Source organism: Scyliorhinus torazame, chromosome 9 (assembly GCF_047496885.1).
Source record: "Scyliorhinus torazame isolate Kashiwa2021f chromosome 9, sScyTor2.1, whole genome shotgun sequence".
Classification (NCBI taxonomy): domain Eukaryota; kingdom Metazoa; phylum Chordata; class Chondrichthyes; order Carcharhiniformes; family Scyliorhinidae; genus Scyliorhinus; species Scyliorhinus torazame.
The window spans coordinates 161,152,404-161,164,565 of NC_092715.1; the positions used below are offsets into that span (position 1 = coordinate 161,152,404).

Below are 12,162 nucleotides of genomic sequence, written 5' to 3' on the forward strand. Positions count from 1 at the left end.
TTACTCTCTGGGGATCGTAACAGTATTAAAAGTTCTACAAGCAGACATCACTGCTAAACTTAGGATGTTGCAAAATTGTAAAAATAAGTTGTCTCAATAATATTAATATAGTTGGAGTATAGATTATGTTTGTGATGTTCAGCTAGTGGCCTGTTCCTTCAGTAAGCAAATCTAGGTAATTGTGCCTTTATGCAGACCAAACTTGTTCACAGGACAATTGCGACTGTTTCTGAATTTTAGCTTGTAGATCAATAATGGACTTTTTCTCCCCCTTACTTTAAAACTGATTTTGCACCTGTAATGAACTTTCAAGAGAGCAAGTTTCTGCAGAGTACCTAGTTAATCTATTGTTACTTCGAAGAGCTAAGGAAACCCCAAACTATTTTCCAGTTTTAGCTTCTGTAATTTGTCTCAAATTATTTGGCTCAGTAGATGATTCCTTGCGTTTGGTTTCACTGGGAGTGGGGCGAGGAGGACATAGAGGCTGGCAGGGCCTTGGATGATAATGGGGGTAATATTTAAGCCCTACTTTCTGGCAAAAGATTCCTGGGATAAGATGCACTCCAAACTCCCAGGTTTCAGAGATCAGGTGTTCAGATAATTTTGGTAGTCTCTCTGTCTAGTGGTAGGAGATTGCATCAGAGGCATGTGACAGAAAATGAGAACATATTTTTCAGTTTTTTTAGCTTTCAAATAATGTAATATGGAGATGAGAAATATATCAGCCATGATTGAAAGGCAGAGCAGACTCAATGGGCCGAATGGCCTAATTCTGCTCCTACGTCTTATTGTCTAATGATTTAACTACTCTTGGAGAATTGAAAATTGAAACTTGTTTAGGCACTTGTAGGCAACTTATCAGTCAGTGGTTAGGGGGCTTCACCATGGAGCTAAATCAGAAAGTTTCTGCTCCAGGGAGGATTTTGGCAGGCCTGAAGATATTTGGCAAGTTGGTGCATTGATTGCTGCTAACAGAACATATATCTTTTATAACACCTTTAATGAGATGAAACATGGCTCTTCACAAGAGATGGGAGTTGTGGAGGTTTAATTGTCAAGGAGGCAGGGAAAGAATTAGAAGTGGTCAAATAATTTGTTTTTAGGGTGGGGAGAAATAGGAAAGCAGAGGGTTTAGAATGGGATTTCCAAACTAGAGAACAACAATTAAAACCCTGGAAATTGATAATGGGATTGAAATGAGGCCAGAACATACAATGAAATAAACAAAACAGAATATGAAAACTGGGTTAAGGAGGCTGAAGAGATACAGCTGTGCAAGGCTGCAATCCTTCAGGGTTTTGAAAATCAACAAACTGGCGATGCTGAGGTAGTGAAGGCTGATGAAGGCAGGACAGATGGAATAGTATGGAATACTACACAGGCATTGGAGATCTTTAGGAAATTGAACTTTTCGCTAAGAAAGGAGTAATGAAGTGATGGGTGAGGTAAGAGGAGGCTGGCAATGAACTAGACTTGAGGTTTTGACATTCAGCTCAGGGTCAAACTACATAGAGTATACAGTAAAACACAATTATTGTTTGTATATATACGGTACATACAGAATTTTCATAATTCAAAGTCAACACTTAGAACAAAGTTAAAATTTCTATAACTGGCTAATATATTTATCTACTTGGTTTTCATTTATACCGTACCTGTAACACATATATCGCAAACTCGGGGACATGTCAAATTATAGCTCAATGACAAGGGAAACACTCTGGTTGTTTTCAGTTCAATTACCTCTCACTACATCTGTTTTTGTAATTTGGAATCCATTTAATAAAAATTGCAAAACTTTGTACTAGAGTCAAGTTACTATTTCTTTAGTACCTATAAATTCAAACCCTGGTGATTAAAGAAAATAGAGAGGGCCTTGCAGGATTTTTCTTTAAAAACAGACGGTTTGTTTACAGAAACAATATTAATGCAGAAAAGCAATGACAGGGTTGGCAAGTTGGAAGAAGATCAACTATAACCTAATTCTGCACTGAAGACAGACTTAAGTGCCTTTGGACTTGGAATACAAATTCATATTCTGCACCCTCTAGTGTTTCAGCAGAAAAACTACAGTTTGGGACTGCCGACTATTCTGTTTTAAAACCCATATAAAACAAACTAGGATTGTATTGAAATTGTTGCACATTTTGAATTCCTTCTTATTAAACTGAAGCTTTTTATTTGGAAATCTTTAATATAAATAAAACTCAATTGAACATGCACAATCAATGAACATTGTTGAACAATTAATCTCCAAGATGTTTCTTTGTAAATTCAAGTTCCACTTTACGGCCTGAGTAAATAATCTAGCTGGACACTTCAGTTGAGCTAAACAGTATGCTGAATTGCTGAAAGTGCCATCCTTCAGAAAACTTCCAGTTTTAGCAGCTTGATGGGCCTTAAAAGTGTAATTTGTATTATTTGAAATATAGGGAGTTGTCACTGTGTCCCGTTCATCATTCCTCCCTCAATCGGCAGAAAAAAACAGGCCAAATTATTTCATTGATGTTGTTGGGATATTGCCATTCACAAAATATCTGCTGTTCTCGTCTACATATTCAGTCACTACACTTGATAATGTACCACATAGTTTGCTTACTCTTTCACATTGTTATATTTAGTTATTTAAAAAAATTCTGCTAAATATATACAAAATGATTGTTCATAAATATTAATACAATTGTACATATGAATTTGAAATTGTAGCTGTGAGCGCAAGAATGACAACAAAATAGATTTTGAATTTTATGTCACAGTACAAAATGACTAATCTCGTTGTTGAAACAAGGCATATTTTTATTCAACGCGCTACATGTATAAACACATTTAAGAGCGAGTTATGACCTCTAAAGACTCCAAGGCCAATGCACCTCTTCATCAATTTCTTTGGTCAATACTCCAATACTGAAGCAGTGATTGACATTTCTATAAATAAGATCTTTGGTTACCATTTAAGGTGATGAAGCACTTTGCCAAGCTCAATAAATATTGATTATAGTGTTCTTAACAGTTTTCAAATATCTGAATCACAAATGATCGCTTTATCAGGTTGGTTGAATGGTGTTTGACCACTGCTGCATAATCTAGATGATGAAAGCCCCTTAGTGCTATATCAGTGTCAATCCTGACTCAGTTTAATTGAGGATCAATTAAAATCTTGCATCATCTATTTCAGATTGAACTCCAGAGTCACAGTTATGGATCAGAGAAATTACACACAGTAGAAGTAATATTTTCAAAGATCAAAAAGGGATTCCAACATTGTCTGCTCTTTGATATGATGTAATATTTTCTTCAAGTGTGTTTTAAAGGGCTGTGTCCATCAGCTATTCTGATAACCTCAAATCAACATTTAGAACATTAATTGTTTGAAGCTTTTATGCTACAATAACAGAAGGTAATTATTCAGGAATGAAAAGATCTATCACAGCCTGCTTCTTTTAACTAAATCACATTGTGCCCCAATAATTGGAGAAAAATGGGATTTGTCTTCCTGTTCCCTCTGCTTTGCTCTTAACCTCTCAAGAATCTGGAACCACATTTACCCATAGAGGTCAGGCAACACCACTGTTTGGATCAGTGAACAATTCAGATAAGTGATCTCATATTACTTCTAAAATTGCATTATATTAAACATTTCAGCATTGAAATTAAATCATGATGAAATAATTAGAAATGGTGCAGAATATTACAGTACCCTGCTGGCAGGCCCATTAAATTATACGGGTGTCCTACCCACTACACCTACCTATCCATCACTGGCAGGAGTGGGGGGGGGGGGGGGGGCAGCCTGCCCATCCCTGTCCTAATCAAGGCCATTTAGTGGCCAAATAATGGTTACTTACGGGCCGCTTCCTGTCTGGCTGCAATTTTTAGGTTTACAGGTGGATATGGGGCATATCCCCCACAGTCTCCCTTTCGACTGGACCGCCTCCATTCCCCCACAGGTTTGCGCCCCCTCCGGCCAGGTGTTTCCCCCACCCCACTCTGGCTTTTGCAATCCGTGCTCCATCCCTCTCATGCCCCCACCACTCCCAACTGGGTCCCTTCTCCTGACTCCACCGATATTGCGCTGGGGTAATCTGCACACTGGGCTCCCCGCACTTCGTTCTGTGGAACTTGGTATAATGCCATGAGTGTCTAAGATTTAGCGTTGCTGCAATTAGAGAGCTGTTGATCTCTCGAGGCAGGACCTCATCCCCAGCCAATTAACTCTCCACAGAGTATTAAGAGGCTGCAGGGCAGGACGTCCGGTGGCGGCCATGGTGTGAGTGGTCACACATTTGGTAGCTCCCGCTTGTGGCAGTTTTTGGACATTTTCCCCGATTAATGGGCGGACTTTTCAAATGGAAAACGGTGCGGGAGTGGTGGAAGAGTTTGTCCACCGGATGATGGATTCGTGGACCAGGAGTGGTTTTAGGCGAAGGAAGTTATTGGAGCGAGAAACTTTGCCTGCGACACAGAGGAAGATGGCGGAGGGTAAGGGACCGGCCCTAACATCTGAGTGGTCTATGGAGCATCTGGTGTACTTCTTGAATGAGAAGATCACCCAGCAGAGGAGGCGGCTCTGGAGGATCTGGTGAGGACGGCGGATCCGATGAAGTCAGGGATCGACCGTGCGGAGAGGAGGTTGGAGTCTCAGAGCCAGGCGATCCAGAAGGTGGGGGAGACGGTGGCGGAACATGAAGAGCAGCTTACTTCATTGGCGGCTGAGATGGGGTGATGCATGATATCCAGAAGCGGGTTCAGAAGAAGGTGGCGGATCTGGAGAAGCGGTCCTGGAGACAGAACCGGAGGATCGTGGGGCTGCCGGAGGGCAGTGAGGGAGCGGACGCTGGCTCATATTTGGTCAGGGTGTTTGGGAAGTTGCTGGGAGAGGGGGGTCTTTGAATGGCCCCTGGAGGTGGACCGGGCGCACAGGGTGCTAATGAGGAAGCCTCAGCGTAACGAGCCGCTGAAGGCATGGTGATGCGGTTGCACTGGTTTCTGGACAAGGAGCGGATCCTGAGGTGGGCCAGGCAGACGAGGCAATGTACCTTGGGAGGGTAGTGAACCTCCGGTGTACCAGTACCTTGGTGCAGAGCTTGCCAAGAGGAGAGCGGACTTTAATACAGTGAAGGCTGACCTCTTTAAGGGGGTGAAATTTGGGGTGCTATACCCGGCTCGCTTCTGGGTGACCTACAACAGCCGTGAATTTTACTTTGGGACACCGGAGGAAGCGATGGATTATGAGGGGACAATGGACTGGCAGGAGAAGGAGGGGGTGAACTTTCGATATCTGGGTATTCAGGTGGCACAAGGGTGGGAGCAGCTGCATGAGCTGAATCTGGCTCGGTTGGTGGAACAGATGAAAGAGGATTTTAGGAGGTGGGATGTGCTTCCGCTTGCGCTAGCGGGACGGGTGCAGGCGGTGAAAATAATGGTTCTCCTGAGGTTCTGGTTTGTGTTCCAGAATCCTCCCCAACTTTATCTCAAAGGCTTTTTTTTAAAGGAAGGTGAATGCGCCGATGTCGGGGTTTGTTTGGGCAGGTAAAGCCCTGTGGGTGATAAAGGTGCTGCTGGAGCGGGGTCGAGGGGGCGGGTTTGACCTTCCAAATTCTTTTAAAAAAAAATTTAGAGTACCCAATTATTTTTTTTCAATTAAGGGACAATTTAACGTGGCCAATCCACCTACCGTGCACATCTTTGGGTTGTGGGGGGGAGAATGTGCAAACTCCACACGGACAGTAACCCAGGACCGGGATTCAAAGCCAGGTCTTCAGCCACAGGCGGCAATGCTAACCACTGTGCCACCATGTCGCCCTCGCCATTCCAAATTTAATGAACTACTATTGGGCGGCAAATATAGCCATAGTGAGGAAGTGGGGAAAGGGTCGGCATGCAAGCGGATGGAGGCAGCCTCTTGTAAAGACTCGTGTTTGGGGTCAATGTTGACGGCACCTTTACCGTTCTTGCCAGCCAAGTACTCTCGGTAATGGTGGCGACCCTGAAGATGTGGGGACAGTGGCGGCAGCACCTGAGGCAGGAGGGGTCTTCAGTTTGGGCAGCCATCTGTGGAAATCATCGGTTCTCCGGAATGTGGCGTTTCGGGGCTTTTCACAGTAACTTCATTGAAGGCTACTTGTGACAATAAGCGATTATTATTATTATTATGTTTGTCCCGGGGGCTGGGCGGGGGGTTTTGGGGGTGGCAACAGGTGGGTGCAGCTTCTAGAGCTTTGAGGGGTTGGTGGAGTAATTAGAATTGCCTGTCGGCAATGGGTTCTGGTATTTGTAGGTGAGGGATTTTGTCCGGAAGCAGGTACCGTCCTTTCCTCAACTGCTGCTCCAGGGGCTGCAAGTCAAGGTGGTGTTAAAAACCTAGTGGTGGGGTGGGTAAAGTGTCAGAAATTTACAAGAGTTGATGGATTGGGAGGGAGCCCTGATTGGGGTAGTGAAGTGTAAGTGAAGGAAGAGTTGGGGAGGGAGGTGGAGGCTGGGGGGTGGGAGAAGGTTTTGAGGATGGTGAATGCATCTTCGTTGTGCGCTTGGCTTAGCCTTATTCAGCTTAAGGTGGTCCACAGGGCGCATATGACGGTGGCCAGGAAGGGGTGGAAGATAGATGTGGGTGTTGTGCGGGTGGGCCTGCGAATCATGTCCACATGTTTTGGGCATGTTCGAAGCTTGGTGGATTCTGGCAGGGGTTTGTCGAGGTTATGTCAGAGGTTTTGAAGGTGAAGGTGGCCCCAAGTCCTGAAGTGGCGACCTTTAGAGTGTCAGAAGATCCCGGAGTCCAGGGGGAGAGAGAAGCCAATGTCGTGGCCTTTGCCTCCCTGGTAGCCCGGAGATGAATTTTATTAGAATGGAGGGACTCGGGGGCCCCCGAAACCGGGGGTGTGGGTGAGTGACTTGGCAGAGTTTCTTGGGCTGGAGAAGATAATGCTCGCCATGAGAGGATCTGTGGAGCAGTTTGCCTGGAGATGGCAGTCGCATCGACTTCTTCGAGAATAGTTAAGATGTCAGCAGTCAGTGGGAGAGGAGATTAAATGGGGAGGTAGGGGAACTGGGGAGCGGGAGGCGGGATGGTAGGTATTTAGTTGGTTTGACTATTTGCAGCCCTGTTGGCTTGTTATGTTTTGTGGTTGTGTTTGATGTGCAAATATATAAATACCTCAATAAAATATATTTTCAAGAGGATGCAGGGCAGCTGTCAGGAGCAGTTACATTCTTTTCCAGTGGCAGGGCAGGAAATACCACTATCTGAAATATTCTGCCCAAAGGATGTGCTGGAAAGGGCAGGCCAGTCAAATGTTCAGTTGACTGAGATAAGCGAGATTGGTATAAATTGTTTCCTACTGTATATACCACAACACTAAACTGACTTACTTTAACAAGCCTTACTGTTAAAAAATTATACTGAATCCCTGGTGCGGACAGCTGTTTCCATCCAACTCTTATGCAATATCCAAAATCAGACATATATCTTATATCATGCAAAATCCCACAAGCACAAATGGAAAGTTTACAAGAAGAAAAACATCACCAAGATTATTTTCATTTCTATGATGCATGGTTCCTTGATTTGCAGATATTTATATGGTAACATTAATACACACACCAACATTCTTGAGACATGTAAAATAAAACCTGGAAAGTAGGCCAGCAAATGGAGTGGGTGGGGGACATACATGAAAGATTTTGATTGACCTATGTACTTTTATTTTAGACGCAATGCTCAAGAGTTATTACTTGCAGTTCCACTGCAATCTGACAGGCTCTATTCTGAAGCAGAGGACTCCTCGGCAGATTAATTCTGTCATGTTGCTTTATAAACTGCAGGAACATTCGTGAACAATGAATTCACATTCAAAAATAGCACCTGCCAAAGATTATATTGGTATCTTCAATTTTATCTGAAAAACACAATACAAAAAATCCCGAGTGTGCCTAAATGAATGCAATTGTATTGAAGATTTTTGCACCTGCATTAAATTTTTACGGGAACCCAAAGATTAAATGAAGCTAAAATTTTACAACTGGTAATCAAAATCTGAAGTTATAATCAAACTCTGAATAGTTATATGTACTGCATCTACACAATAAATACTATTCTCTCTTTCCAGCTAATGATACCTTAAAGACATTTTAATTTTATTTGGAAAACACTGATGCAAAATAAATAGTATACAAAAATTTCAGGAGTGTGGACATGGAGAAAATCGATTTGCAGGTCCACAAAAGATCAACTTTCTAATTTCCCCAAGAAGTCATCCAATTTAGAAAAAATCAAAATAGGGAAAAATATCATTCATTTGCTTTAACAAATGTAGTAAGCATTCAGCTAAAGCATTAAAATATAATGTTACCGTTGTTCTAAAATAGTATCGGGCATAAACTTCATGTTTCAAGCTCAGGGCTTTACTTTGTAGGGAAGGGCAGGTATTTTAATAATAATAATCTTTTATTTTACTGTGAAAAAAGCCCCTTGTTCCACAATTTAAAGAAGTAATACACTACACCCAGTTAACATTGCTTTGTTTAACATGAATATGTTAATAGGGCTGAAACCTCATTGAGCATTGGGAGACTTATTTTACTGTCACTTCCCAAGTGACCCAATTGGCACTAATTTGGAGCAGCCTCTCTCCATGCCCAAACTCTGTGCACAATCACCTGATTTGCAGCCTCTTCCCCTCCCTGATCTCCGACTCGTAGCCAATCCCGTGCCTGATCTCTGACTTCAGGCTCTCCCTATGCCCAGTCCACCCACTTGCTCAATCTCTCGCTTCCTGGCTCAGTCTCGCACTGCTTCCCATTTCTAAACCTACATTACTGTTCAAAATGCCAATTCGATTCAATACTGGTGCTTTGGGGTGGCGAAAAGGTGTCAAACGGAGGCTGGTTTTTTTTTAAAAAGGTATTTTTATTCCACAGATTTTCAGCATTTTTACAATTTACAGCAACCCCACAAACCCCCAAAAGCAATCAACGGTAACCAACTCCCCAAAATGCAAGATAAACAAAGCCCAACAATTGTGGAACCCATCACTTGCACCCCCTTAGAGCAAATTTCATTTTTTCCAGGGTTAAAAACTCCAATGGGTCCCCCGCCATGTCGATGCGCAGGGTGGAGAAGCTGACCTCCATCCCAAAAAGACCTGCCTGCGAGCAATCAGCGAGGCAAAGGCTAAAATATCTGCCCCCCTCTCGCCTGCAACTCTGGCTGTCCGACACCCGAATATGGCTTCTAGGGGACTGGGCTCCACATCCACATGTAATACCTTGGGAATGGTGCTGAACACCATCCTCCAAAACTTTTCCAGCTTCGGGCAGGACCAAAAGATAAGCACATGATTTGCCGGCCCTTCCCACATCGCTCACAGACATCCTCCACCGCTTTGAACAGCAGGCTCATCCTGTATTTTGAAAGGTGCACCCTGTGCACTACCTTCAGCTGTATCAGCCCCAGCCTCAGGCACAAGTCGAGTCATTTACCCTATGCAGCACCTCACACCACAATCTCTCCCCCAGCGTCACCCCAACTCTTCCTCCAACTTCGCCTTAACCCCCTCCATGGACACCCCACCTTCCTCCAAAATCCTCCCGTAAATCACGGAGACAACGCCCCTCTCTCCAGCCCCCTTCCCCACCTCCGACAGTACCGCCTCCAGCAACGAGGTGACAGGCGCTATCGGGAATGCGGGGAAAATCTTCCTCGCAAAGTTCCGCACCTGCAAATACCCGAATCCTTCACCCCGTGTCAGCCCAAACTTCTCACCCAGCTCCTCCAGACTCCCAAATCACCCTCCTAAAAATAGATCCTTATTTCCTTAATCCCCTCCTCTTCCCATACACGGAACCTTGCATCCATCCTTCCCAGCTGGAATCCATGATTCCCCCAATTGGCATCCACACTGACCCAGCTCCCAACCTAAACTGCTGCCTAAACTGCCTCCAGATCTCAGCGTCGCCACCACCACTGGACTCACCAAATACTTCCCTGGGGCCATCAGGAGCGGTGCCATTGCCAGCAACTGCAACCCTGACCTCCTGCAAGATCTGCCCTCCACCCTCACCCACAAAGCCCTCACCTCCCTATTCCATCCCTGAACCTTCTCTGCATTTGCCACCCAATAGTAATCCATGAAATTTGGGAGACTTAGCACCCTCCTCTCGCTGTCTCCTCTGCAGTATCACATTCCTAATCCTAGCCACGTTCCCCGCCCAAACAAAGAGGTCAGCCTGTCCACCCCCTTCAAAAAAGTCTTGGGCAAAAAGACCGACAGGCACTGAAACAAGAACAAGAATTGCAGCAAAACATGCATCTTTATTGCCTGTACCCGGCCCGACAACGACAGAGGGAGATTGTCCCACCTCAGCAAGTCAGCCTTCACCCTCCCCGCCAAGCTAGTGAAATTAAACCTCCGAAGCCCTGCCCAAGCCCGGGCCACCAGCACCCACAAATACCTAAAGTGAGACACTGCCAAACAAAAAGGCAGCCCCCCTCCCTCTCCCAGAAGGGAGACCATAAAGTAATCAATTTTCACAAATATAATTTAGCGTCCCAAATCGCTGAAGCAACCCCATTATTCTCCCCACCGAAGAGCTCGGCTCCGAAATATATAAGTCATCCGCATACAAGGACACCATATGCTACACTTCCCCTCCCCCCCACTATCCCGTTCCACAACCCCGAGCTCCTCAACAAAATGTACAAAGGCTCTATAGCCAATGCGGACAGATGGGCATCCCTGCCACGGTGCAATGCAAAATACCCTGAATCCATACTATTCGTACGCACGCTCGCCATTGCCTCCCTTTCTAACAGCTGCACCCACGCCACAAACTTCGGCCCAATTCCAAATTTCTCCATTACCGGCATCAAATAACTCCACTCCACCCAATCAAATGTCGTCTCCGCATCCAACGCCACCACCATCTCAGTCTCCCTTCCCTCTGCCGGAGAGAGCACCACATTTAACTGTCTCCTCACATTCGAGGATAACTGCCTGCCCTTTAAGAACTCCAATCACCTTCAGAGGGCACCCCTCCAATCATAAGGCCAAAAGAGATATAGGCCTGTGTGATCCACACTCCGCCGGATCCTTGTCTTTCTTAAGGAACAAAGAGATGGAGGCCTGCCCCATCATTTGCGGCAAGCCACCCCTGTCCATCGTGTCTTTGAACATTCCCACCATCAACGGCACCAGTCTATCCTTTAATCTTTTATAAAATTTGAGCGGGAACCCATCCGGCCCTGCCACCTTCCTTGCCCGCTTCCCCCCCAATCGCCACCTTCATCTCCTCCAACCCTGCCCTCTCCACTTCCCCCAACCTCAGGGACTCCAATCACCCAGAAACCCCCTTCCAGTCTTATTCTGATCCACATAGTACCAGATAGCCACCCTTATCTTTTTGCAAATCTCCTTAGCCACCAATAGCCCCACATACAACCTCCAGGGCGCCCATTGGGGCCTCCCTTTTGCCACCCACAAATCCACCCAATGCTGCATGTGGTCAGACACCACGATTGCCAAGTACTCTGATGCAACCACGCCCTCCTTGTCCAGGACAAAGATGTCAATCTGGGAGTACACCCGGTGGACGTGCGAGAAGTATGACATTTATTTCGCCTTCGGCCTCAAACCACCACAGGTCTGCCCCTCCCATGTGTTCCATAAACCCCATCAGCTCCCTTGCCATGGCCAACACCTTCAGGGACCTGGGACACAACTAGCCCAACCTAGGGTCCAGCACCATATTAAAACCACCCCCATAACTAGTCGATGCATGCCCTGGTCCGGAATATTTGCCATAAACCCACCTCAGAAACTCTACATCGTTCCAATTTGGGGAATACACATTCACCAGTACCACACGCACCCTCTGCAACCGCCCACTCACCATCACAAATCGACCCCCAGGGTCATTCACTATACTCTTAAAAAGCCATCCTCTTATTGGTCCCCTCGTCTTCATATCCAACCCAGAATGGAATACCTGCCCCACATAATCCTTCCTCAACCTTTTCTGGTTCCCCACCTTCAAATGCATTTCCTGAAGAAACACCACGTCCGCCTTCAAATTCCTTAAAATGACACCTTTTAATCGGCCCATTTAAACCCCAAACGTTCCACGTAATCAACCAGGTGGGGGGTCTCCCTGCGTCCTCAATCAACCATA

General features: G+C 45.3%; 1 protein-coding gene across 10 annotated transcripts in view; it reads right to left on the reverse strand.

Moving 5' to 3' along the window:
• The window catches only part of agtpbp1 (ATP/GTP binding carboxypeptidase 1), a 462,243-nt gene that overhangs the window by 71,718 nt on the left and 378,363 nt on the right, over positions 1-12,162 (reverse strand). The window contains exon 27 of one of the 10 annotated variants that reach the window (XM_072516703.1): positions 3,986-7,892. The exons of the other annotated variants lie outside the window; for them this stretch is intronic. Coding sequence (XP_072372804.1) covers positions 7,889-7,892 — 4 coding nt within the window. The 3' untranslated portion in view covers positions 3,986-7,888. Of the gene's footprint in view, positions 1-3,985; positions 7,893-12,162 lie in introns of those variants that run through there. 10 annotated transcript variants of the gene reach the window in all.